Consider the following 27,587-nt stretch of genomic DNA (forward strand, 5'->3'; position numbering starts at 1 on the left):
GATCTGTGTTGGTTAAGGGCACTTGGGAGCATATACGATTGTCTATGATTGTTAATGGGTTTTGGTTTCCCTTATTTATTTCTGATGAAGCGAGTGTGACATCTGTTGGTATCTGTCTTAGGTGAGCTCCCTATGATAGCACACTCCTCTAATAATAATGGCGCTTGTATGCACGTTTCCCTTCAAGGCCTGAAATGTGATAAAGCTACTATCAAATTTCCATGCATTTACTGCTTTTTAACAGTCAGCCTGTTCCAAGATAAAATGAGGACAGTTAAAAGTATTTCAGCATGAAACCACATTTTGTATATACATACAGCTTGCCCAGGCAAGGATACATCAACATTTTTCTACTCTATGAGCCTGTAGGGTGCTGCAAACTGCCTGTTTATAATTGTGCCTGAGATGGCAAAGATGGACTGCTCCAGTGTGAACAATCTATTCTGACCCCATCTGTTTCTGCTTAGGGTCAGTTTATGCGAGGATGAGGTAGAGAGTGGCAGCCCATGTCAGTAGCCCCAGTCCAAAGCAGACATTGTCCCTACCACCACATCTGCCTCAGGACTGCCAGGAAGGCGTCAGAAAGCTACATTCTCTGGGATCACCAGATGCTTTGGGTTCTGTGTTTGGTCCTATCTTATCTTCAACCCACATTACCAAGAGTCTGTCCTTGCACTTTCTTTGTTAGAGAAGCTGCTGGGAGGGAAACTAGTTTATTGGAGGTGCAGAATGGGAGGTGGATATTAAGGTAGGAAGGTACCTTTAGAGGTAGGGCAGATGAGGGAGTTCTGTGTCTTGGATGGGATGAGGTGGAGTGGAAAGACAGCATGCCAGAAGAGAGGCAGGCTGAAGAGAGGGGAAAGGAAAAATCTTTGTCCCTCTCTGCACCTTTCAGATTGTCCCTCAGGCACAAGACCTAAGCCTCGATTTTTATGAATGGTCTTTCCCTGGATCTGGCTGCTTGCTCCCAGGCTTACTCAGTTACACCTGAGTACCCTCCCAATACTCCTCTGGCTTCTCCCAGCCTTTTCGCTCTCCCAGCTCCCCATGCCATCTCTTCTGCCCTGCAAAAATACAATCCTTTTTCTGCCTCCAAACAGCAACATTGAATTTTGCTTTCATAGCTACGTAGCTCTGAGTCTTCACCACTACAAGTTAGTCCAATAATTTAAGTGATGAATCATCATGTTGTTACTTAAAACACTTAGTGAACTTCTTTCCTACTATAAAAAACATTCTGATGGAAAAAAAATATTACAAACTGATTTCAGGCTAGAAAATAATTATAATCATAGTGAAAGTAACTAATTGATTTTTTAAAATGCTGCAATTCTCAATAGAGATCTTGAAAAAATACTTTAATGCTGCACAGAGCTGCCCATTCAATTAGCATTCTTTAAATAAGGCTTGAGGGAAATAGAGTGCTGGTGAAGGCTAAGGGCTTTTCTTGTTTGCTTAATGAATGTTTGCTGAACATTTTTTTTTTTTTTTAATGGGGTGTGACTGGAAAATAATCTTATGATGAAATATGCTCAAGTATTTTCAGGTACAACTTGTTCAAAGGGAAGTACTTGAAAAAAAGGGAGTGGTCTTAGGTGTGATCCCAAAATAATCTCTTTCCAGTGTCTAGCTACAGCAGCGTATGCCAAGGTGAAATATTCCATCATCAGGTATAAAGTATCAGTTGGTGGTTGTTTACATTTGAGTAATGAACCATCTTGAAATTACAGATCAATCTGTCTTTGATTCCTAGACTGTGTTTTAATGCACAGTGGACTATTTTCTTTGTACTGTTCCATTTTGCTTAATTGTCCATATTGTTGTTAAGTACCGAAGAGAGTCGAGGAATTTTGACTGAATCTGGAAAGAGTACACGAAAGTATTTCTAATCTATCTTTACATTTAAAATGTTGCAGTCTTCTATCAAAATATTAATCCTGGTGTGACCATGAAAATTGGAAATTATTTATTCCAATTTTAATTGATCATCAAGCAGATGTGCAATCTAGTTAAAATGTAGAGAATATGATAGGAAAAAAATAGTTCTCTTTAAAGCTATTCCTTAAGATTGAGAACACGTCATACACACACACACACGCACACACAAGTATTTTCATACGACATCTATCATAGCCCTGTTGAAACATGGAGCGTAGGAAAATATTAAACTCTGATTACATCCCCCAAAATCTCTTTTAGAAGAAAAGCAGGTGGTAGCTGCTTCTCTTTTACATTTCTGGTTTGTGTATTTACAGCAAATGATAGTTCCATGCTGGAGTCACTGAGGGTGGGGTGAGTGATTTTCCTTTGCTAACCACTGATTTCAGTGTTTGCTTGTGTTTTTTGGTTTTTTTTTTTTTTTTGTTTTGGTTTTTTTTTTTTTTTTTTTTGTTTTTGTTTTTGTTTTGTTTTGTTTTGTTTTCTCCTGGAACAGAAGCCTAACAAATTCCTCTGTTTAGCTTAGGCATAGGGTATGAAATTATACTAAGCACATGGATTGTGAGCCCTTTCGTCTCTGTTCTGTGATCTGGTAAAAAGTCTGTCTTCTCAAACAGATATTCTTAAGCTCTCCCTTTTGATGAAATATGTGACATAACTTGGGCGCCGCATTTGCTGGTAATACTACTTTTTCTAGTTTGCTACACACCCATGAGAGAGAAGCAAGTCGGGAGGTCTTGTAATCTTGAACTACCCTACATTTAAATGTGTATTCAATGTGGACCATTTGGGAAAAGACACGAAGCATATTGAATAAAAATAATACACCTTCCAGCTATTTTTCAATAGATCTAACATGATAAGTTTACTAGTTTGATAGGTGCTAGCCTTGATTTTATGTCATAAATAAATTTTCATATAATACTGTATTCAACATAAAATGGGTCTTTATACTTGACTGATAAGACACTGAGCTGAACTTTGGTCTTGGTTGTGTTGGTGTAAATGCCTGTCAATGACACACTACTGCAGAATTTGACCCTTTTACACAGGAGAGAGGACTTAGTAGATCTGCATATGAAGAGTTTTTGTTATAAAATAGTGTATTCCAGGAAAGTATTAACCACTGTTTACAACTGACCAGTTATCTGGCTGATATTGCAACTGTTACATATGTGGTTAAATCTGATTCCTAATGAATTTTTTTTCAAGACTTTTAAATCCTCAGAATATTTTTTTTCAATGCAAATACAGATATAATTTTAATACAAAATGTTTTTGGCTTTTTAGGCTATAATTTAGATATTTGATTGTGGAATGTTTCAGAGTCTTGACACTTAGGAAATTTTTTATGCTTCTCATAAGTATTTGCCCGCTTGCAAGAATCTTTTCATACACAAGTATGGCAAATACCCTGATATGCAAAGAAGCTATTTTAAGGACTTAGGATTTTTATTGTGGGTTTATTTTGTTTGTGTGGGGTTTTTTTGGTGTGTTTGTTTGTTTGTTTGAAGTTTGTGCTCTCGAGGTCTAGCCAAATTTGGATAGAAGCATTTTCAGATTAGAAAGCAAGAAGCTATCCCATTTGATCTCTGTGGAACTGTTGTGTATAGATAGAGATTTTTCCCATGCTCATTCTTTTCCTCACTTCTGACCAACAAAAGGACTGTTGTGGTTTAACCCCAGCTGGCAATGAGGACCACACAGCTGCTCACTCATGCTTCCCCCTGCAAAGTGAGGTGGAGGAGAGAATCAAAAAGGAGGGGAGCTAAAAGAACAGTTTAATAAGACAGAAAAATAGATGTATATAAATAACCCACGCAATGCAATTGCTCATGAACACTGGTCCCATACAGCCCATCCCAGAAGAACAGAGATCCAAACAGCAGTTTGCTCTCAAACACAATCATGCTGAAGAGCTGGTCCTGGAAGAAATATACCACCCTCCAAATCAACCTGGCACTTATGAGCTGGATATTTTACAAGTTCACTAGAAACAATATTTTTAAAGACAGACTTTTGCTACTTGTTTCTTCAGTCCCTCCTATTCCGAGATCAGGAACCCAGTCATGCCTTCTTCTTTATTTTTATTTTTCTTAGTGCTACTTATGATTTTATTTTTTTAAAAATACATATGATAATTGTATTATGGATGGCCTCAGCTTTAAAGCAAAACTGCAGGTGTTGCAAGAAGGTTTTGTTTATAAACTTGGTATCACTTGAACACTTCCAAGAAGAGATTATTTTAGTTCACTGGGTCAAGCTCTGATTCTCTTTACTGCTACTATTAATTTGGCCTATCCCTTTTGATATCCTAAAAGTTATTTGGGAAATCTTCCAGCATGTGAAGAGTCAGAATGCGACACAACTATGTTTTTTTTTAAACTGTGTTCTAGTAAAATATTAAAGTCTGTTGTGCAAATTGTAAACCTCAAATACTGTTGAGAGCTGGAACAGACAAATCTTTCAGAGTAGGTTTTCTTTTTATAGTCAGACAACATTCACAGTCATAACTCTTTTGTGTTTTCCTCTGTGGTAGTGTGATGGCTCTGTAGGGAGGAAAGGTCTGCACACGTTTGTTCATTAACCTGGTCCCTCCTTGGGATTGCATGCACATGGGAATGGAGGCACAGGGGAATCCATATAGTTTGGATTGCTATTTGAATGCATGCTTTGTCTGTGTGGAACTGCAGCATTGTTTAATCAGTATTTTCCCTTTGGTTACTTGGTTGAAAAGTTCCGTTTGTCACAGCCAATCTTTAATCCACAGCAACTCCCAAATGTATTTAGTGCCCTGAGTAGTACATGTCGAGGCTTGAATAATAAATTCAAAGGTCATTTGTGTGCAGTGAAGTATGATTAGGGATCTCTGTAATTTGCACACCTCTGAGCTCACATACCTCCTGGCAACTGTTCTATAGCGAAGGCTGGAGAGCTAGCTGCGTATTTTCAATAGCAGGGGATTAAAAGATGCTCAGTGCTCAACTTTGCTAGTTGATTACAGTTAGTGTACAACTGGCAAGAACTTCTAGTATTTCATTTATTTTTCATCTGTCATTTAACATTGACTCTCATGTACGTTTACATGGATGCCTAAGAAAGAATGTTGCACTTCTATAAATTCTATGTTGCAAAGAAGGGTTGTTAGAATATTTCTTTCATTGGAGATACAAAGAAGTTGATTAATTTTGTCTAGTGATGCCAAAGTATAAAGGTCCTTTTAAATTATTTTAATTAAGAAACATATTAGTGGTCCATTCTTTTGATCCCAGGATCAAGAGGCTGTTCATGTGTTTCCCACTTCTCTATAGCTGGGAACATGAGAATTGTTTTTTGGGCTGAAATGTAACCTTATAGCATAAGAGCTGCTAACAATGCTTCATTTCAGTTATTCTCTCTGATTCTATTTTCTTCTGGATTTCATAAAATTCTTTCAAATATCTGAAAAGAAGGAATTGAAGCAATATATCCATGATAGCAAACTGTCTTAATTTAATCTGTCCACAGCAATTGAAGGCTGGTGATGACAGCAAAAGAGCAGAGATGCACAGCCTTCTGTAAATTCTACTTTTCAGCCCATGGAATTGTCACCTTACTGCTCTGCATCTTCTTTGTTATGCAAAGCAGGATATTGCCATTCTCTACAACCCAAGTTGAAGTCAGTGTACTGGAGACACAGTCTAACTCTAAAGGTATAGCCTTCCCTTTTAAGAGATCACTTTAAAAGCCTAAGCCAGGGGTGTCAAACTCATTTTCAGTGGCAGCCACATCAGCTTCGCGGTTGCCTTCAAAGGGCTGAATGTAATTTTAGGAGTGTATAAATGTATGACAGCCCTAAAATTACATTCAGCCCTTTGAAGGCAACCGCGAAGCTGATGTGCCCCCACTGAAAATGAGTTTGACAACCCTGGCCTAAACCCAATCTGAACGAAATGCAGGAAGGGAGAGTATAAATGAGATGGTGGACAAAAAAGGAATATACAAAATGGAAAATTAAATTATAGTCATCTGAATCATATTCACATTGAGATATGATTAATCTATTTTGCTTCTCAACATTTTTATTTATTTATATTTCTATTCTTTATTTAACTCTCTAGCCTCAACCATGATGTTACAGGGTTTCTTCATAGAAATGTATTGAATTGCTGACAGTTGGGATGCTTACAGTGAAGTTACAGAAATTCTGACCTAAGATTTACAGTAACATTCCCTGTTAGAATATATTCTGAAAAACGTTTCAGTATTTTTAGATGGGGTAAACATGGGGTTGAAAGCTCCATCAATTCTAAGATCACTTTTATGTATTTTAAATAGCTCAAGTCTCTGACTTTAAGTAAAAGGAGCTTTCAGGTCTTTTCGTCAAGGGAAAATATAGACAATCCTAAGCATAAAGTGAGTTTTACTATTGTATTTGCAAAACAAGTATGAGTTTATACAATTAGTTGCAGAAGTATTGCCAAAGGTACCTATCAGACAGTATTTGAGCAACTGTAAAAAAAAGAATATCCAAAACCACTACCTTGTATTGCCTTTACACAAATGTATTTTGGAAAATTTTTAATTACTTCAGATGTAGCCAAGATTTTTACTGTTGAGCTGATTTTGCTGGATTAACTGAGAGCCTAACTTAAAGTTGCAAATTTTTTAAATAGCCAAAGTTGAAAATTCCAGTAATTCTTTTTGGAATATAGAATAAAAACACTGTAAGTATCCCTGAAGTCCTGAGAAAGTTTGGGAATGTAATCTATACACTGTTTGTACGTGCTAGTATCAGCACACAGTATTTTCCTAGTTTATGACAAAAATGCAAATTACTTCAATACACATTTTTGATATACATACATTTGTTATCCTCTTCACAAGTACAGCAGTAGTCTTATAATAAATCTGTAACTTAAGAATTAGTTTGAAAGATTATTTCTGAAGATGTAATAAGTGCTTCTATTAGAATATATTTCCAAGTAAAAAATAATTTTACTTGCAACTCTGCTTACAACCAAAAAACAGCTAATAAGAATCTTTAGCAAAAATAAATTCCTGAGCAATCTTGATATGCTTTTGTCATAGCAACAGCTGTGAGTGAATATTGGGTGAAATAAACATCTTTTCCTTGCAGGAATATTGTCCAGCTGTGCTGTTCAAGTTTCAACATATGCTCCAGTGTCAGAACTATTATGCAAAAACTGTTCTGGAATACTGTCTGACAGGATCTGAGGTGCTAAAGCTGTTTTTTGGGTGAATGTTGTTTTACCTTTTCGGAGGATAAAAGGTATTGTAAGGCTTTTGTTTCATTCCACTGAGTAATTCTAAGATCTGTTTGCAATCATTGTATTATAGCTCACCTATTTGATACACCATATTTTATTAACAGAAAGCTTTGATACGGAATTAGGGTTGCCTGGAGGTATTAATCATGCCTTGCTGGAGTGGCTTGTTCAACAAAACTCAGAGTCTGATGACCAAGAATGCAAGGACGACCTTAAGCACTCAGCTTTTATAACTGAAGGTGATTTGCCTGCACTGAAGCTTGTATTTACTGTCTTAGGCATAGCTACTGTGAGTATTGAGGGGCTTAATTAAAGCAGTTTGACAGTGAGAGTGTTAAGGAAGTTTCTTTTCCCTAACACAAGAATGATGCATTCTGAAAGGAGTTAACTGTAATGGCATTGAGTAAACCTTTTTTCTTCTATGGGGATGTACATGGCACAAAAAAGGAGTGAATATGCATCTCAAGACATTTAATGTCTCTTGTTCGGTACTGCTTCAGCTACAGAACCTAGGGTGGCATCACTGTTGACAGCAGTTAGGCTGGAGATGAGTGTAATTAAAAGTGTAACTAGAAGTGTAACACCCTTAAGGAGGAGAAGGCTGTAAAATGAAGCGCATACAACATTTTTTACCACAAAGCAAGAAATGTTTTACTGTGAGAAGCTTGTATGGCAGACCTTGGTTTATACTGTTCATAAACAAATGTGGAACAGGTTGCTGTTAAAAATAGTGTCTGAATGCACATGCTACTTAATTCTTACTCCCTGCTTTGCAGAACTTCAAGATTTGTTAATCACAACATCCATGGAGATGATATTCAGCCAAGGAAATAACTGTTATTCTTTTATCTCTGTTTCCCAGGATTCTGTTGATTGTGTTGGTTACAGAATACTCTTAGGTGTTAGAAATCACTAGTACCAAGATGGTTTGCACTTGAAATGCTACTTGTAGCTGGGCAGAGCGAGAGGATGCTCTGGTTTCAGCATACAGTACACTTTGTTATAGTGGAATGGGCATTTTGGTCATGATTTGCAGGCTTGGAAGAATGTAGCTAACAGCGTAGTGAGAGGAGTCACAGATATCTGTTTGTCTAAATTCCAAATCTTGTCAGCTTTAATATCTAGCGGTTTAAATAACTTGAAGGGCCAGAGAAAAAAAAAATTCCTTTCTACACCTTCCTCATGACTCCTTATAGCATATTTGTCAACAGTGCTATCATTTTTTGTCCTGTCCCTTTATTCCAGTGCACTTTAAAAATATTCCTTGCTTTCTGGCACTACATGCAGATTCATACATTCATGTGGTCACCCTCAAATAAGCTGTACTGTGCCAGTGGGCCTTATGGCCAAGGAATAATTCTTCATCCTTTCGTATAGATGTAAAACTCTTTGATACAGTCGTGAGAGCAGGACTTTAGAATTTTTATTTTAAGGCAACTTGCCTAGAAGAAAATTATCTGCACAAAACTCATATTCTATGATAGCCATCATCAACATCCTACTCAGTTGCTAATGGGACTTCTAGAAGCTCCACTGCACGGAGTCAGAAATTACAACTTGCAGAGAACTGTTTCAGGAGCCCTTGGCAGTTAGTGATCGGGTCCTATTCCCATGTGTTGAGGACGACAAGGCATCATTTCCATAGTTTGGTCTTACTACCAGTCACTGGACAATGGAGATCCTGTACAAGCACCTATCTGGAAGAGCTTGTTCTCACCTACTGACAGAACTGGTGCCTGCTTTGTGGAAGTTTACTTGCTTGAGATTCCTTCACCACTGCTGAAACAAAACATAGACTATCCAGGGTTACCAGTGCTTTTAGAGAATCCCAGAAGAGTATGAGGGGAAAAAAGGGGCATTAAACTGTCAAAACCCCCTGTAAGTATTTAAGGCAATAGTTAACATCTGTACCTTATATGTCATAGCTTGAGAACTTAAAACTTACAAATAACTTAAGAAATTCAATGAATTCTGTTTAAGTTGTCCCAGGTAGATCTTCATAATTTATTAGTGATATAAAATACTAGAGGCTATAGTCCTAAAAAGGAATTATATCAAGTGATAAAAATACAGTACAGCCAAGGGATTTCACCTGATGCCTACTGCTAGGAGGATTATGTAAGGTAAAATGAAGCCCAGTCACTGTCCTGCAGCAGATAGTGTAAGAGAGAGAAATGTTGTCTGAAGACATCAATAAAAACTTTAAAATATTGAATGATGCATGAAAGCAGGAAGCTTGTAACCTAAAAAGTTGCATTAATTATTCATAATGACCTAATTTTCTTTGAATTAGTTGTAGCAAGCTTGCCAAAGGAACAAATAAAGAAAATATAGATTAATCTTTCATTTGTTATCTTGTGAGTAAAAGAAGAAGAAGAAAAAAATGATCTTGCTAAATGTTATGTATAAAGTCACAATTAAGGTTAACGAGAAGAAATTCCCAGCTGTCGTCGTTGATGGCTGTAAACACCTGCTATTCAGTATTGCTGATTTAGGGGACTGCGGAGTTCCAGGTACTACTAACTGCATAAATAGTAAGTGACTTGAGTACTTTGGGATTGGCCAAAAGAATGATTTGACTTCTCAGTACTCCGTTCAAAAACAGTTGAGTCTTTCAATTATAAGAAATATTAGGGGTTTGGTTTTTTTATTTTTGGTGGGAGCAAAAATTTTTCCTCATTGGGAATGTGATGGCTCAAAATATCCCAGACTGGGATTACTAATATGTCCTGTATTACTGCAAGACTACAGATTTCAAGATAACTGAGGGAAATATACAAGTCTTAGAAGATCTAGGAAAGGTAATTTTCAAATAAAATGATTGCTCAGTTTTACCTGTGGCACAAATAGCATACTGCTACGATACAATGTTATTATTGTTTTTGCCATATTAGAAACCATATTTAAAATTTCTCTTTAATTCTCTTTTGTCACTTTAATGAGACCTGTCATTTGTGATACCACAGCTGTTAAGGTTGTGTAACGATGAGTGACATGCAATATTTCATTTTGAAAAGCCCCCTACAGTTGGTTTCTGAAAGGCATTGAATAAACAAAGATGCAAGCTTCTGTTCATCTCACAACAGGAATACTGTATTTGGGACTAATGCGGGTTCCTTCAGCAATACTATCACTGTATTTTATAATTTTATCTTGAGAAAGCAATTTGACATAGAAAAAGTTAGTTGCAGTTCTTTGTTTTCCTAAACTACAACTTGTGAAAAAAGTGCATTAGAAACCAGTCTCAGAGTAGTTAAAATGTTTTTATTTTAATTGTATGCAGTCCTTAGAACTTGTTGTTTTTTGAGGGTTGTCTGTTTGGTTTGTGTTTTTTTTTTTTTTTTTTTCCCCCATGCATTTTTATTCTGATAACCATTTAACATTTTCTGGTGGACAATAGATTTGTTTTGCTTGGTTACTTTTTGCTTGAGTGCCCTCTGGACCACAAGCTGAAAATCTCTTGATTACAGCATATGGTGGTCAACCCTGTGCACAGACATACACACATAAAATAAGCAACAGTATATGAAGAAGCTCATCTGTTTGGTGCAGGAAAGTGGATAAGCTCTAAGCTGTTCCAGTTAGAAGCTGATAAAATCTCATTACTCCTGAAGACTCAAATGAATATAACAAAAATAATGCCTCTACCTTAAAGTCCTTGGAATGGAAGACATGAATAAGAAAATACAGCAAAAATACTAGGTAGAAATAGGTGTATTTGAGCCTGTAGATGTCTAGTCGTAAACCTGCATGTTCTAGAAGCCTAAAACACTCAGTGCAAATAATTTTCAATGGTTTGAAAACCAGATCAAAACATCTTTTAGTCTTTTAACTTTTCATAGTAATGTCTTGATCCACAAAGCAATACCTGATTTTTGTGAAATGCAGGTATAAATTAAAATGTTTCTCTATCGCAAGGTGTAGACGGAACATTTTAACTTGCTTGTACCACAAAAATTATGACATTTGGATTTTTTATATGGTTAATGTTCACACTATGTAACTGCCAAAGTAGATCAAATGTGCAATGCAAACCACATACAAATTTCTATTGGTTGACTAGGCAGAGTTAGGAATTTTATTGATAATGAACAGTATGGAATGAACACAGAAATCTGTGTGATTATATTGTATTAAAGCAACGTTAGTTTATTATTAGATTGTTTTATTACGTATCATAAACAAATGTGGTTATACATTTTTATATTATATTCTAACATAACCGCAGTTCTCATAATGTAATATGTTCTGTCATAAAGCATATGTCATACTACAGTTTGACCAGTGTCTATTCAAAAGCAACACTATTGATGTATCAACGTATAAAACAACTGAGCATGTTCATTCATAAATATAAATTAGATAACATACTACTTTAAAAAACCCTTTCTATTAGAAAAAAAATAGATAAATAATTAGATAGGTTATATAATGGTAAATTTAACATCTGGACAGAGCAAACAAAATATCAGAAATTATATGTCGATAGGAAGATTGAATAATCACAATATAAAATAAACCATAGATCTGTATGTTTTTTAATATTTATTGAAAATATATTTATATATATGCTGCATGTTGATCCCCTGAGCATCACATAGTTTTCCACATCACATATTATGCAAGTTTATTTAATTTGAAAGGCACAGCCACTTACAGAAAGATACAGGAAATTAGGGTACTGAACTTTGGCTAATTCTCAGCTCTGTTTCACCAGGTTTAAATAAAGCAGTATTTTGTATAAAACCGTAACCACAAAATAGGAAACAAGAACTGAACCTCTTTTTTTGTGCTGAAGAAGCTAATGGCACAGGGAAAAGTGGTGTAAAGCAGAAGAGTTTCAGACAGATGCAAACTTTGTTAAAGCTTGTAACTTTGACTAACATTCTCCTGCTCAAAAGAAAGTGCTGGTAATCTTTTTTTTTTTTTTTTTCTGTAGAATGCTTGATGTGAAACATAAGAAAGTGAGGTTGCTGGAGGATGTATTAAGCCACATATAGCAAGTTAGTTTATCTGGGTGATTGAACTCTGACCTGTATATATTGAAGTCGAAAGCCCAGAAGAGCATTGAGTCTCACTAGGAAAAGAAACAAAGAGGCAAAGTTTCTGTGGTTCAGGACTTCATGGAATTAGAGTCTGGGGGTGAAACCATGCTGTTGTTTTCTTTTCTAGCCCAAGGAATTAGAATATGATGAGAGACTAGCTGTAGATAAATCTTAAGTAAATACTTGGGTTTAGAATTTCGAAGAACTGTGCAGGCATCCCGCTGGAATATAAAACCATTTATGTTCCCCAGGGAAATCAGATTTTGAAGGAGGAGGATGAAGGATTCAACTCTTCTTCAGTGATATAGTCACAGTTGATAGGAACTTTATTATTATCTGTTTCTGTTGGACCTATCTTTTTACAAATGGAATCATGAATCAGTTGAGGATGAAGGCATTCATTTCTTTTGTCCATGAGGACATGTTCTAAAGATTATGCCACATATCTTAGATAACTCCTGATATTTCTTCAACTGCTTCCCTCCCTATTCACCATCTGGCAGAGACTTCAAAGCTTTTACCCCATAGTTAGTCACCATTCATCTCTGAAAAATCTGATTCAGACTCAGAAGAAATTTGTATGCTAAAGTTAAAATAAGCTTCTTTAGCCCTAGGTATTTCTCAGTAAATTTCCCAGAAATCCCCATGATTTCTGTTCATGTTCTAACTTCACTCCGTTTTTCCCCATATGTTTTTCACTTTCAGAGGTAGTGATCTGCCTATGCCATGGTACAGATAACTCAGTCATTTAAACTGATGTTTCATTCTTTACTGTATTTGACAATTTCTCCCCCATTTTTACAAATCCAATTGATTCTTGATCAGTATAAGTTGACCAAGAAAATACCACCTCTAAGAAAGCATTCAGAAGAAGCCGAGGTTTTGGAAGATTTTCATTTCTTTATGTCTTTATTTTCCTCACATTGCCATATGAACAAGATGGATGATCTGAATACAGATGGTAAAAGGATAGATTTCAGATCATAAAGGTAGCCAAATGCTTTAACAGGGTATGATAATTTTATAGTAATAATAATAAAATAAGAGCTTTGTTCTGAAACCCCACTCAGCCCTGAACTGATGTTCATGAGGAAGTTCCCACTGAAGATACTCCTGAGATCTTCCAAGAGAATTTTGTTGAAAGTTTGTTAAGTTTGGAAGGATTTCTTTTCTGGTGGACTTACAAAAAAATAAGGACATTTTAAGGCAAGAAGAAGCCTTAAACCTTGTTAAATTCCTTTCATTTATATTTCATAAGTAGTATCATTTATATGCATTCAGTTATGAAGACATCGTGAGTAATAGGGATTTTATTATTCTTTGTTTACTTGTGCTATGTAAGTAGGATTGTAAATTAAGCTCTTTGTAGCTTATTGTTGGCAATAATCTAATTTGTCTGAGGTGTGTTCATGGAAGAATCTTGGTTCCCAGCTTGTGTCTTTTGGTCAGTGTCTGCATTCCCTCTGTATAACCTTTACAAAACTCTGTATAAATTCTGTAAAATTTTTTTCTTCATACTCTTCACATTCTTTGCATTTTGCTGATGTTGTGGAATTTGACTGAAAAAGAAAATGCAATAGTAAAGCAGGATACTGATCTGTTTGTTCTGACAGAGCACTAACCCTTGTTTGTCCTGTTTTTGAGAACAATTCCAATGCAGTCAATGGGTGCAGAAAGCATTGCTGAAAGCTTCCATGGTACTTATGTTCCATGCAGCTCCTGGCTTGCTTTCTGAGTAGAATCAGATACCGCACTTCACTGAGAGATTCAAGTGGCTGTCCCTTAGAAAATTAGGATACTTTCCTGTATGTCTCTGAGCATATTTGACTTTGGATACTGAAGTTACAAACTTTATTTCTATATACACATTCAAACACCCTGACATATGTATGCATGCACAGTCAAAAGTATTTGTTTCAATAGGAATTGTGAGTGTTTTTCAGAAAAGCAGTGAATTCTGCTGTTTCATCATTGTATGTGTAGCTTTTTTGTTGTTATACGTAGAAGTTACTGGATCCCACTTGCTTTCATCTGTGCCATCCCACCTTTTATATTATGAAAGAGGTATTTCTGCTAGTGAAGAAACACTTTTGATTTGTAGGGGTTTTTTTCCACAGTGTGTTGGTGTTACTTACCTTGTTATTTTCTAAGCTTGCATTTCCATTTTTCCATATGTTCAATACATCCTGTGTTTTACTGCAATTTTTGATATAACATTCTTGAACAATCACTTTCATCTCTAAGAAGAAGCATCTCATTATAGGTTCTTGGCATTCTTTCTGAAAAACATGAAGTTATAATAGTTTCATTATTAAAGAGGAATAAGTAAATGTAAGTTAAAGTTTACCACAAAGCGGCAGATTTTTATTTACTGGAGATCTCTTCTTATTATTCAAATACTTTTAAATATCTGCAAAGAATGGCTGTGAGAGCTAACAACATAAAGGCCAGCCAGTTCACTAAGATGAAGTGAAACATAGCGTCTTGATGAAGAATATAGGAAAATAATTAATTAGGAAATAAATCTGGAATATAATTAAAAGTAGTAGATTTAAATTAGTATTATTCTTAGTAGTTCTAGCACTTTCTTTCAGAGATCAGAATTCGGAATAGGTAAAGGAGAACAGAAAGTAGATATTACCTGTATTTCACAAATGAAGAAAAAGAAGCAGAGCTACTGATTTCTCTATCAAGTCAATAATATAGCAAAGAATCAGTCCCAGGCTGTCTGACTTTCAGAAAATCTTCCTGACATTACCAGGTATCAAATCAGCCATTACAATGGCTTAGCCTCCCTGGCTCAGTTCAGAGAACGTGTGTGCGGATATGGACAAGCGTGTTTTGTGACATTTTTTCCTGTCATATGCAGGACTAACTGTACAGACACGTTGGCCTGTGATTGCTCAGGCTTGCCAGATCCACTGAACACACCAGCATTACTGCATTCTGCATGCAAGTTAAGAGTGCTCTGCACTCAGGTAGTCAGTCCATTGTTTCTAAGAAATCTTTTATTAACTCCTTATATACAAGATTCACATATTGTCTGTGTTCAGTACAGTCCTTGTGTCAGGAAAGCAGTGTCTCAAAAGCAGGGCTGCTGCCACAGCAATTAATCCATCGAGTTCCACCACAAAGATGACTTCTAGGAGTGGGGTACTGGCTGGGTTCATTTTCTTGGTGGGATGAACATGTGCCATGGAGTGCGAACTGAGCTCCATGGCAACAGATTGTGAAAAAATCTCTTTAGGATTGAATGTACGGAAACTGCATTTAAGATGATAATATTTTACATCAGTTTCTAAGATTGCGTTAGGAATTATATTGACAAATTAACATAATTCATCCTTTGCAGGATAAATTATTATCCATAACAATTATAAATCTAAATCCTTGAGAGTACCTAAATTATAATGTCCAACTATTATAAATCTAAATCCTTGAGAATACCTAGGTATTTGCTGCTAAGCTAATGAATGGCAAAAGCAGAGAAATGCACAGGTAAATGCTGACAGTTACTCTCCATATTCCACTTCTCCGGTATTTTATTCCATTGAATAGCACGTGGTGTTAAATAATCATATTTGGAAGTATTTTCTTTGCCACTTTTTCCCTCCCCTAAATTACAAATGAATACCAGAATTATTTTAGCAGTGTTTGTTCTGATAAGATGATTTTGCATAATCTCTTTCAATTGATTAATTTTAATAAAAGGTGATTCAACAAAAATAATTAATACATGCCTGCATAATTTATCATAAGTACTTTAACTAACAGAACTGTTTCTTCCAAGGCAAATTATAGGATTTCTGAAACTTCTTGCTTTAGGAGAAAGTTGCTAGTAAAGAAATGAAACTACCGTATTATTATAGACCAGTTGTGGTCACATTTGAAGTTTACTTACATCCTCATCTGTGTTTGCGGTATATAAGCTGACATCAATGTCCTAAAAGAAAACAAGAGTTAGAATCATGAACATTAGCTAACAGTTTTAGAGACAATAAAGCTAACTCTGCAAGACATGGACTAACTCCAAGTTCAAAGGCCAAATCCATCCAGGTGCTGGGACCCAGCAAGTCAGGGATGTCCAAGTCAGGCAGTAACCTGCAGGACGGCCTTCCCCATGAGAAGAACTCGTCAGAATTGAGTCCCACAATAGTTCCTCCAAAGGAGGTAACTCCCAAGCCCGCTGACCCTTTTATCAGGAAAAGTGAGAAAGAAAATAATATTTCATTCTAGAGGCTGCAGTATTTGGTCAACTTCAATTCCTTTTAGCTTTCTATTGCTTTGCTTCTACCCATGAAAGAGCATTATACCAACACCATCCCTCTTCCCACTCCCTGTCACTTCATAGATGAGTACAGTGCTAAATATGAGATTATGTCTTTTCCTATGGTTATATGAAATTCAGACATTTTTATAAACTTACTTTGGATGTCTTGATCTGCTCCAAATCTTTCAGAACTTCTGCCCATTTGCAGTGACCTGCTGCTGTCTTTGGTAAATAAGCACTAGAACAGAAGAAAAACAGTGACCACTAGCTAAGCAGTAGGTATGCACTTCATTTATGCAAAAAAAAAAAAAAAAAAGAGCTAGAGATTATTTAGATACTATAGATACATTGTTTACATGTATGTATATTTATAAATGGTATTTATGTGGGGCAAGTATCTTTGACAAATCATAAAATCATATAGCTATATAAACACTACATCTCAGTCACACGCTGTATAAACAGCTAATGTGTTTTTTAAAAAGGCCAGATTAAAAGAACCTAATGCAAGAGAAAGGCTCAACTACTAATGTAAAATTACAATTCCTTTAAGGTATTTAAAACCCCCACACATTTCAAAGTCTCCTATATTGAAAATTTCCCGTGCTGCTACTACAGAATTTCTACTGTAAGCCCTGTAGAAATAGTATTTGTCATTTTAAATTTATTTACTTGTATACAGGAATGCTTCTTTCTGCTATGGATAAGATTTTACTCAAAGTGAACCACTAAAGAGTGAAGGAAGATTTCCTTCTCCTTTGCAAGGTATTTGGAATGTGAATTGCGGTTTTAATGTGTCCCCTCTTGGATCCTTAATTTGGATGCCTTTCAGTACTGCTGTTCTATAAATAACATACAACAATGTAGGGAGAGACAGATCAATTGGTTTGGAAAGTTCGTTAAAAAAGCAGTTGATAAACATCTAAGCCTTAAGTAAAGGCTCAAAAATTACCATGTTTTTGGAAAAGGAAAAAAATGGGGTTCATAACAAGAATCAGAGGACAGAACATTTTTGCCAGGGGAAGAGTGAGAGAAGAAATGTCAGACTTCAGCAAAGAGATTTGTCTGAAGAGAACAAATAGGGCACGTGGACCCTAGAAGAAGGGCCACTTTTCTAGGACAGTAAACTGGAGTGAGAATGGAAGGACACGTCTCATATACATAACTCAGTGTATGTGTTTAAACATGTTCATCACAAAGATATATGGCAGTTGATTGAGGTCTTTAAATGCATCAATTCCAAACACTTGAGGCTTATTGCAGAGATTAGGGCCAAGATGCATTCTTGGCCAGACTGATTCTAGTCAGAGAAAGACAGAATAAAGTTTAAGGGACCGTGGCCTATGAAGCAATGGGGGACTGCACATCATGGCAGGAGAGGATCCACTCTCTAAAGCAGCTGGAGGCAAGTAACAGCTGGGATAGTAAAAATAAATAATTTGTATTTACTGTCTAATTAACATCGACTTTATAGTTACCATAGGAAGAAGATTATTAGTCGCATCTCATTCTTTAAAAGGCAAGAGAAATGGCTGTTCAGAAGATACAGCTGATATTGCAGACAAATACTTTTCAGGTGTGTTTTCTGAAAGACACAACCAAGATAATAGCTTGTCACAACCTGATTTCACAGTGTTTTGCTTTAGTACTAATTTAATTAACCAATTTGACAAGACATTCAATCAAGGCAAGACTACCTGTTGTGTGTAGATTAAAAGACCAACTGATTTGTAGCTTTGAGAAACATATAATCATTTTACAAAACAGTTGGTAGAAAATCAGATGCTGAAGACACACTGCAAAAATCTGAACTCATTCTGGGCTCTCTGTTTATTTTTCTGTTCATACTGCAGACCGCAATATAATACAGGGACAATATTAAAGAATTTCTCTTTTGTTTTCCATCCTGGAGATCGTTCCCCTGCCTATGTATTGCCACCCAAATTCTTTGAATTACCTACAGCTATAATATTACCCACAATGTTGTGGTTACATATATATGAAACTCTGCATTGAATACATCAAAAACTATAGTTATGTGTATAGATCTTAAATATAGTATTTATATATCTATTTATGCTTCTTTACATAGTGTATGTGCATCTGATACTTGGAAGTGATGCATTTAAGAATTTTGACAGTGAAATCTGACAAATGGAAATGAGGTGTGAGCTGTGCACTGACCGTAAGCACAAGTTTCACTGTGCACAGCCTTGGAACCTTCATTCCAAAATCACAAGCCCTTTGATTTCAGCTGATACAGTTCCTGCACAGGTTAATTATCAGCAACTGTGCTTCTGGTTCAATGTTTTATTTCTTATCATATGTGCAAGACACTTATGTTAACTGCCTCAAATGATGTTTCTTTAGCAGTGGGTTATTTATATGCTAAATTGCAAGTGGATAGTTTAAAATGGACCAGACAACATAATACAACAAGACCTGGTACTGTGCAGGGGTAAAAATATCAAAATGGGAGGTCAATCCATACATTGGTAGGTTTGCAGCTAACTTGCTGAAAGCCACCTGTTTTAAAGCATCTACTGGTAAAACCAGAAAAGTAATACATGTGTCACATGTCACTCTGAAGAGTATTTGCAACAAATGTTTGTTACTCTCATAAATAGAAAAAATTTAAATACATTGCAGGTATTCTATTTCCAAAATGCAAAGATTTAGCTGAAATAGCATAGTAACCTAATCAATACATAAATTTCTGCACTCAATAATGCAAAGCAGTGCAAGACGCTCTGTGCATCTGTGTCTAAAACCCGTTAAATAAGAAGTATGTAAATGAGTGATAAATAGATAATCTAAATTGAAGTAAGGCCAGAGCAAGGAACATCCATCTACTGAACTATTTTAGTATGGAACATGCCATATTATTGTTACCTACTACTATGTATAAAAAAAAGGCTCTGCTACTGCTACTGTTTCCATAAAAAATGGAAATCTAAAATATACGAGTATTAAAACCAAAATATTAAGTATATATAAATATAATATTTTTCAAACATTCATGACTGTAATGGGAAAGAAATATTAACTTCTTGGCTATGATAAAAAGAGCTAAATTATTTTTATAGGATGACAGAAAGGTTGTAGCTGTAACCTTTTCACAATTATATTGCTTGATCTGAAATTTGTCATGATTTTTTTATTTGGTTTGTTTTCTAAATCTCCTTACTAACTGTTTTGATTCAATTTGACAGTCTTTAAAAATATATACTATTTTCTTTCTTTTACTTTTTTTTTCTTTTAATTTAATTGAAGTTCAAAAGTAGCCTTATGGGGAAACTCAAAGTACACTTTAGGCAATATAAAATCTGGTTTCTTGGCTGCAGCTGAAGAAAACATGTTTTAATCCCATGCTTGATTTTTAAAAACATGTTTTAACAAAATTACTTTAAATGTATTAGAAACATTTTACAAGCCAGTTTTTAACAAACAAGATGAGGTAGCTGCAAATGAAAACAGAAAAGACCTGTGTTGGATCCATAAGCACTTACCAGCTTTGTGTTTCATAATTAGTATTACACGGCCTTAAAAAGCTGATTTGAGTCCAAGTGCATCATCAAATTTATGCTGTAGAACAAAATGTTCAAGATGAGGAGAATAATACATCACAGTACCGAATGAATAATGGGCCAGGGTTATCATTAGTTTGTCATTTGTTTCCTTGATCTTTGGTTTTCTTAAATATGGTAGCTAACTTACAGTAATGAAATAATCATTGGTAATTTGAAATAAACAGTTTCTAGAAGTAATACAGAACTTGTACTGATTGTGAAATATATACAAAATATACTAGATGCATACTCTAAAGGGTATTAAATTTGTTCATAGAAAAAGAGGTTCTTAATGTGCAGTAGACCACCTAACATATTCCTTTCAACAATTCAGGGTCATTTTCTGCTTGAATTCCTTCATTATTTCATCCAAGTTATTATTCAACAATGTAAGGACTGTTAGCTCACCTACGTGCTTTGACAAATTATTATCCTGCCTTGAACGCACATTGTTGTAATTTAAAAATTTCCTTTTGCTAGTGTCAGTTTCTCATTTCTTACTCTCTTTAATCATTAACCGATCCCTCTCTGTCTTTATGATGTCTCTGATACTTACCCTTATCTTATGGAAGCTTGAACTTCGGACAAAGGAGCAGCTCATATTTAAATACATAATACATTTTTATTTGTAGCTTGTGTCTTGATAACCTGCAACTCTAGGTTAAGGATTAAAGCCTTTGTAAGCACATATATGTTATTCCGCAATGCAACTGAGATTTATGAAATGCACAATTATTTGTTTGGGAAAGGAGTGTGTTTTTCTCATAAAGAAGTTAAAGTGAAACACTGCAAGGGCAGTTACCACCAAGTAAAATCTAAGACACAGTAATACTGTTTACTCTTTAAAGAAGGAAGTGTATAAGCAAATGACAGAACTTGACCAAGGCAGAAACAATCGCTGATTTTGCTGTTCTGGTTGCCACAAAAACAATCATCTATTAGTCAAAAGAAAATATTCAGAGGTTTTTACAATATTTAAATGACATGTGAAGGAGAGCACTGAAAGCTAAAATTCCATATCTTTGGCTACATATCATATATCTAAATTTCTTTATTAGGAGTTGCTTATAAATTTCTCAGTGAATGCTTGAGATGTGATACTTATAACTAAGAAAGTTTAGTTCCTAAGCAAGTTGGCTTTATCTACAAAGGCACGCTATTCGTATTGCTTCTTTTGAACTGTATGTTTATTTTTCATTACAGAATTTAGAACATGAACCCACAAGTCCTAAACCACCTCTTGTCTATGTGTGCATATGGTTTCAACACTGTTCTCCAGCCCACAACAGCTCTTTACTTCATTGGGATCCTTCTTTGACAAGTAAGTAGACAGCAGTCTTCTCTCAGCTAACATTTTACTAGGCTAGTGTACTAAGTTGGGTTGGAATGGAGTTAATTTTCTCTGTAGTAGCTGGTAGGGTTTTAGACTTGTGACTAAGCCAGTATTGACAACTCACCAATGTTTTAGCTATTGCTGAACAGGACTTTCAAGTTCCTCTCTTGTTCTTACTGTTCTTCCCTGCCACCCCCAGAGAGTAGGCTGGGGTGCGTGAGAGGCTGAGGTGTGACACAGCCAGCATGGCTGACCCAAACTGAGCAAAGAGATGCTCTATGCCCCATAACATCATACTTGGCATTAAAAGAGGAGAGGGGAAGTTTTTCAAAGGTTCTAATACTTTCACATTCCACAGGAAATAGGGAACTGACTAGTGCCAGTGTTTGATCATAACTGTATCACAGTGGTGGCTCAACCTTCAGTAGTACATTCCACTACCAGAATATTATGTGCAGTTCTTTCAGAATCCTGGAATGTCTGAATAATCTTCCACTAGTTGCAAATCCCTTCCCGCCTCCCTGAAAAACAAACAATCAACACCACCACCACCACAAAGTCTAATATGCTTGATTTTTGGTTACTCGCAGTTTATCCCTAACTTTTTGACCTCTAGCTTACGGCTTTTTTCTTGGTCAGTCCTTTCTCCCTTTGCCTTTGGGCTCTCTGGCTAGTCTCAACAATGCTGATAGGCATCACAAGTCTTCCTATCGCTTACTCCTGTAAACAAATCATCCTCCTCAGCCTGTCTTCTCTTGTGACACCCTATATTCCATTTTTCATCCTTGGCTTCTTGGTTTCCCTCACTTTTTTTTTTTTTTAATTAATTTTATTTTTTGGACATGTGTGTATGCTGTATGATGTGTTGTTCTTCTCTTGTTTGTTGGCATGCAATTTTTGTTTCTGCCCATTTCTCACCTTCATTCTCTGGTGCAATAGACGTCCTCTTGCACATTATTTATCCTATTTTATTCAGTCTCTACTTCTTCCCTGTTCTACAAATAGATGTCCTCAACTCTTAACTTTCACTTCTCATGCAACAAACAGCTGTAAATCTTCTATTATTTTCTCTGCTACTGCTGCAAATTTTCCTCCAAAATTGTACCATTACCTCCTGTTCTCTCTAGTCCTTGGAAGTTTTATTGAGCAACATCTCAAGTATAAAGTGTTTTTTTCCAGATCCGTATTCAAGAACCATCTACATCATGCAGAGCTGAGCTCTACACCCATTCATTTGCATTGTTTCTGCAATTCTTCTCCTTCAGTGTCTCCTTTGCCACAATAACTGAAGAATACTTTAGAGAACTCTGACTCCTCCTCCAACAAAATTTAATCCTACACCTCTTGTTCTGCTGTTCTCTGTTTGCTCTGTGCTAGGGCAATCCCTTTCAAGGGGACAAATCACCAAGTAGCTGCACAACTAGAGTGCTGTATCTATGTAAGGTTGTATATTGTGCATAATATTTGAGCTCGTTTTCTGTGCTCAGATCATAGAGAGCATTTTTAATGTCAGAATTTATAAGATTGGAAAGAAAATAAGATATATTTCCCATTTGTATTCTTGTAAAAAGAAGCTTTAAAAAAAAAAAAAGATCAGGAGAGAAGCCATGGAGAGAAAAGATTCTGTAAACTAGTGGAAGTAACTAAAAAATGAATGGAGCCCATAAAGAAACTAATACTTCTGAACTACATAGATGTTTCAGTATTGAGACCTTAAATAAGTAATTTTGAAATCAAATTTTCATGTATCATTAGTAAGTTTTAGAGGAAAGGCATGTTCTTAGTGCCTTGTTATGGAGTAAATGCTGGAAAACGCTCCAAGTCAAAGGAGCAGACTCACCGAAGGCTCTCTCTGCTCTTTCATTCCTGAGTTCCTGCAGACACTTAAAAGAGAGCAACCAAAGGGAGACAAACAAAACCCAAGAATATGAATTAGTGTCAGAATGTGTTTATTCTAATGAGGTAGAATTCAGAAATAAAATCAGGGAACCACATTAATGTACCCTCAGACAAGAAGAAACTTGGTAACAGATGCTACCTACATATGCAGTCCTATAAACACAACTTGAGAGCAATTTCACTGTGCATTATAAAAACAATAGAAAAAAAAGTGGTTTTTTGTGATGGGATCTAGTATCAGTACTTTAAATCCTTTCCTAATTTCTACAGACTATTCCCATATTTAACAGCTCTGGTAAGTTCTGTTCTGAACACTGATACAGCAACCATTAAGAAGTTGCTGCTTTGTTATCATTATGCTGGAGTCCATCATGATTCCACAGCCATTTAAGTTTCTTTTCCCCTTCCCATGGAAGCCTTGGAAATCAGCCCTCAAACTCCACCAGGTGTTACCAGTAGCTCTTCTCCTCAAAGTCTGAAGGCGAAGAGCGAGCTTTCCAGGTTTCTTTCTAGGTTTTACTTACTGATCCAGAAAGGAAGTCAGTGGAATTTACTGAGTGTTAAACCGAATTACATGCTTGAATGCTCACCTGGATGAGAGCCAAGACATGCCTTAGATTGTTATGTCTTCAAGCCTTTGTTTGACAAAGCTAAAGAGCCTTCTCAGAAGTTTTTTATTTAGCCAGAGTTAGACAGGCAAAAGTATTTTTGCAGCTGCCATTTTAGATCTGGGCATTCTTTAAATATTATTTCTATTTGATTACTTCCCCTCTACCCCCCTCCCCTCAAGAACTACAGCTTTCCTTGTTTATTTTGCGTAGTGGTAAGTCTCCTGTGGAGTACTATTCTACCTGGTTTGTTCTGCTTGTATGTGAGTAGTGTTGACCTTCAAAAGAGTATTCTCAGTAATCAGCATGGCAGGAAACTCAGTTTAATCACTTATGCATTTATGTGTTCTTGGTTTGCTTAAATACTTGTTCATTTGCTTTTGACAGTCCTCCAGTAGGACTTCCTTCTCATATACACTCTTGCTAACTGGCATTTATGCCAGTAAGTAAAGTTCGCAATACCTGTTTGAAAATTTTGCCGAAAGGTCACAGAGCCATTGCTATTCCACTCAATACCTTAAACATCAGAATTTGAAATGTAAAAAGTTAAATATTTCCTTTGACCTGTTTTTTTGAAAAACGTACTTAATGCCTGCAGCTCATAATGTTGCCTTATGAGGATGTCCTACACTTGGCTGTAGGCCTGAGAGGAAGTTTGTCCTTGGTGCAAATAAAGATTTTGTAGCTTTCCGAAGAACCTTACAGTCACAGTAGGAGTGAAACCTAGCAGCGGTGCTGCAGTATTCAGGGATAAATATTACTAGTTGAATATAAGTATGAATATTATAAATTAAGAGCTTTCCTTTTAGTCTGTCTGCTTCCAACAATCTGTCAGTCATATTCCCAGAACAATTCATACTCCATGACTGCAGGCATCTTCCAATAATAATTCTGCTTGAAATGGGGGTGCGAGGTCCTTGTTTACATGATTGACCAGAACATCAGACATGTTGCTTACTCCGTATTTTAGACTTACTCCTTTATTGTCAATTCAGGATCTCTTTTTAGCATTTTTTGTCAGCTGGCAAAATCCGGCCAGAAAAGAAAGCTGATGCATACTTTTTTTTTAAAATGAAAGATCAACTTATTGTTGTCCTTATGCAAGCGTATATGACATTAATGCTCGGTTTGCTTGACAAATAGTGTGATTAATAAACAGAAAAGTCCCAGGTTTTAGTAGTGGCAAAATTAATGAGTTAAAAGCAACAAGTAAAGCAAAGAGGAAGTCCACACCAAAAAAGTCGTATGTAGGGCACAGAGGTTGGCTTTTGTCCATTTATCCCCAAACAAGCTCCCCTGATTCTACAATATGCAATAATCAGTGAAAAGATCTTTCAGAAAATACTCTTCTGGTTAAGCAAGCAGTTGAATCATAGGCAATCTGAAATGCAAAGGACATCAAAAAACACACACACACACACACAAAAGAGCCAGCAGAACTAGTCGGCGCTGGAGTTTGTTTAGCGAAATATGTCCTGTTCTTTATATGCTGTCTGGCGTTGCCTGTAAATATTATTTGTGATATTTTTATGGCATGGCAACAAATATCCAACAGGGAACAAAATACAATCAGGGATAAAATATCTGTGGTTAGGGGTAGGATTGTAACATCTAAACCAGTGCCAAAGACAAACTTAAATAGTAAAACATATGAAGGATGTCATGCTGATGTATACAAGTTGGAAATCCTAAGACCATAAATAGTTCTCACTGCTGGACAAACACTGTCTCAGTCTTGGCAAAATACTCAGCTTAGAGGCTGCGAATAATATAATATATTAATAGAGCTCTGTAACATACTTGTAAGAGAAGACTAAAATGCAGTTCTCAAAATGATAGGGTGAGGCAGTGCTTTCAGACTTTTTTCAAAAAAGGAAAATTATAATCTATGTACCTCTCTTACAGAGGTACTTTTACTGGAATTTACTGTATCCTGAGGTAAACAGCCAGGATGTAGTCTGAAATATTCTACCTTTTCTTGTGCTTTTATTCTTTAAACAGCAGATTGAAATCCTAATGTGTGTCAATTGCCATAGCTTTACTGAAACCAGTGAAGTTATTTCCGTTTCCAGAGTTGCTGAGAACTTCACCAAAATGTTAAACTGGGAAAAACAGATTTATTGAACAGCTGAGGAAAGCAGCACAGAAATTTCCAAAAGAAATACTGCAAGCATATCAAAAGTCAGAAAAACTTAGTATCGGGATTCAGAAAAAGAGCAAAGCATCTCTACTATAGATTTGTTCCATATTTCTGCACAGGAAAGGCAAACAAATTTGGAAAGGAAATTATTTCTCGTTTATATTACTCTAAATCACTTATAAATAACAATGCACTAAGATTTACAGCAGCTGAGCAATCATCCTTAGTTTCTTGCTTTAGAATACAGGAAAATTGGTTATTGGAAAAGCTCTAGCTCACACTACAGAAGCCTCCCACTTTCATGTAAATTCTGAATATATCTTGTGGAATGTAAAAAATTATGACATTGCACACCCAACCATTTTTTCTATGTGTATGCACGTGGTGAATGCAATACAGTAGTTGTCATTGTTTGAGGTTTCTTTAATTTGTATGGGTGATGGGTTTTCCTTAATTTCTTGGCAGCCAAACCCAGAACATACAGAGGCATGGAAGAGGTTGCGTGTGTGCAAACTAATGAGAGCTGAAGCAGTACTAAATCATATTAAGCTGGTTTCTGTATCATAGCTCTTAAAAAAGAATAAATGACGGTCATAGTTCTTAACAGTGCAGCACAGCACTCATGCAGAAATTTTCACATTTTCTTTCAGACAGGGTAAAATGAGTCTACTGGCCAGCACCTTCATTTAAACTAAAGTGCTTTTAAAAAGATTGAAAAAAGTACTTCATAGGGATGTTAAAAACAGTTGCGTATAAAATAACTGGCAATACTGCAAAGCACAAATAAATCCCTGGGTGCCTTTATATTATAAAGATGTGTGGAATAACGTTATTGAAAAGGGGTAAACTCTTTGATAAATATTACAGGCCTGCACTCTGGGATTGCTTACTTCATTGATTTATCACACAAGATATTAAGCCAAAAAGCAACTCACTTTGTTGACAGTAATTAACTGATAATAACTGTTTCCATTATGCTCATACAAGATGCAAGATAAACGGTAAGAGACGAAATACACATTGTAAGTTTAACCCATGACCACATTACAAAAAGTCTATTATATATTTTATATATACATATATATAAAAATATAAAAATTTACAGAATTATGATTAGTCTAAGTAAAAGAAACATTTTGGGAGATAATGCAATCTGCCAGAAAAATCAATACTTCCCACAAATGAAACATACACATCTTCAGATGAACAACAATCAATGAAAAACAAAATTAGTCTCATTTTCAAAATTGACTGCTTTCAGCAGCTCCCACTGAAATAAATGCCTAATTCAGCTGAAGGTAACTAGTCTAGTAAATGTGCCACATCCACCTTGCGGGAAGGCGTAAGAGGAGGATAACCTAAAGATAATACAGTCTTTTTTCAAGCAAGTTTTTTTCATCACTTTTGAATGGTAAAGCAACAAATTAGTTCTGTGTCATTCTAAGCAAAGGCTGATACAGTGTTTGATCTACCTCAGAATCATAGCCTCTCTTTCTCATTTGAAAAAATACCACC

The 27,587-nt window shown here is 35.8% G+C and overlaps 2 protein-coding genes across 6 annotated transcripts in view; one reads left to right on the forward strand and one right to left on the reverse strand.

The window, feature by feature from the left end:
- The window catches only part of INPP4B (inositol polyphosphate-4-phosphatase type II B), a 428,243-nt gene that overhangs the window by 368,091 nt on the left and 32,565 nt on the right, over positions 1-27,587 (forward strand). For 2 of the 3 annotated variants that reach the window (XR_011738872.1, XR_011738873.1), the window contains exon 27: positions 21,296-21,413. Coding sequence is in view for 1 of the 3 variants with exons in the window: in XM_071808035.1 (XP_071664136.1) it covers positions 21,296-21,302 (7 nt within the window). In the remaining 2 variants the exon portion in view is untranslated. Of the gene's footprint in view, positions 1-21,295; positions 21,454-27,587 lie in introns of those variants that run through there. The other variant, XM_071808035.1, reaches the window with a different exon arrangement.
- The window catches only part of IL15 (interleukin 15), a 37,169-nt gene continuing 20,871 nt past the window's right edge, over positions 11,290-27,587 (reverse strand). For 2 of the 3 annotated variants that reach the window (XM_071808040.1, XM_065836771.2), the window contains exons 3-7: positions 18,002-18,108; positions 16,680-16,761; positions 16,155-16,196; positions 14,389-14,532; positions 11,291-13,812 (exon numbers count right to left, since the gene is read on the reverse strand). In XM_071808040.1, the coding sequence (XP_071664141.1) occupies positions 13,699-13,812; positions 14,389-14,532; positions 16,155-16,196; positions 16,680-16,761; positions 18,002-18,108 (489 nt within the window). In that variant the 3' untranslated portion in view covers positions 11,291-13,698. Of the gene's footprint in view, positions 13,813-14,388; positions 14,533-16,154; positions 16,197-16,679; positions 16,762-18,001; positions 18,109-27,587 lie in introns of all 3 variants that reach the window. The other variant, XM_071808041.1, reaches the window with a different exon arrangement.

The sequence above is a fragment of the Patagioenas fasciata genome, chromosome 4 (assembly GCF_037038585.1).
Source record: "Patagioenas fasciata isolate bPatFas1 chromosome 4, bPatFas1.hap1, whole genome shotgun sequence".
Classification (NCBI taxonomy): domain Eukaryota; kingdom Metazoa; phylum Chordata; class Aves; order Columbiformes; family Columbidae; genus Patagioenas; species Patagioenas fasciata.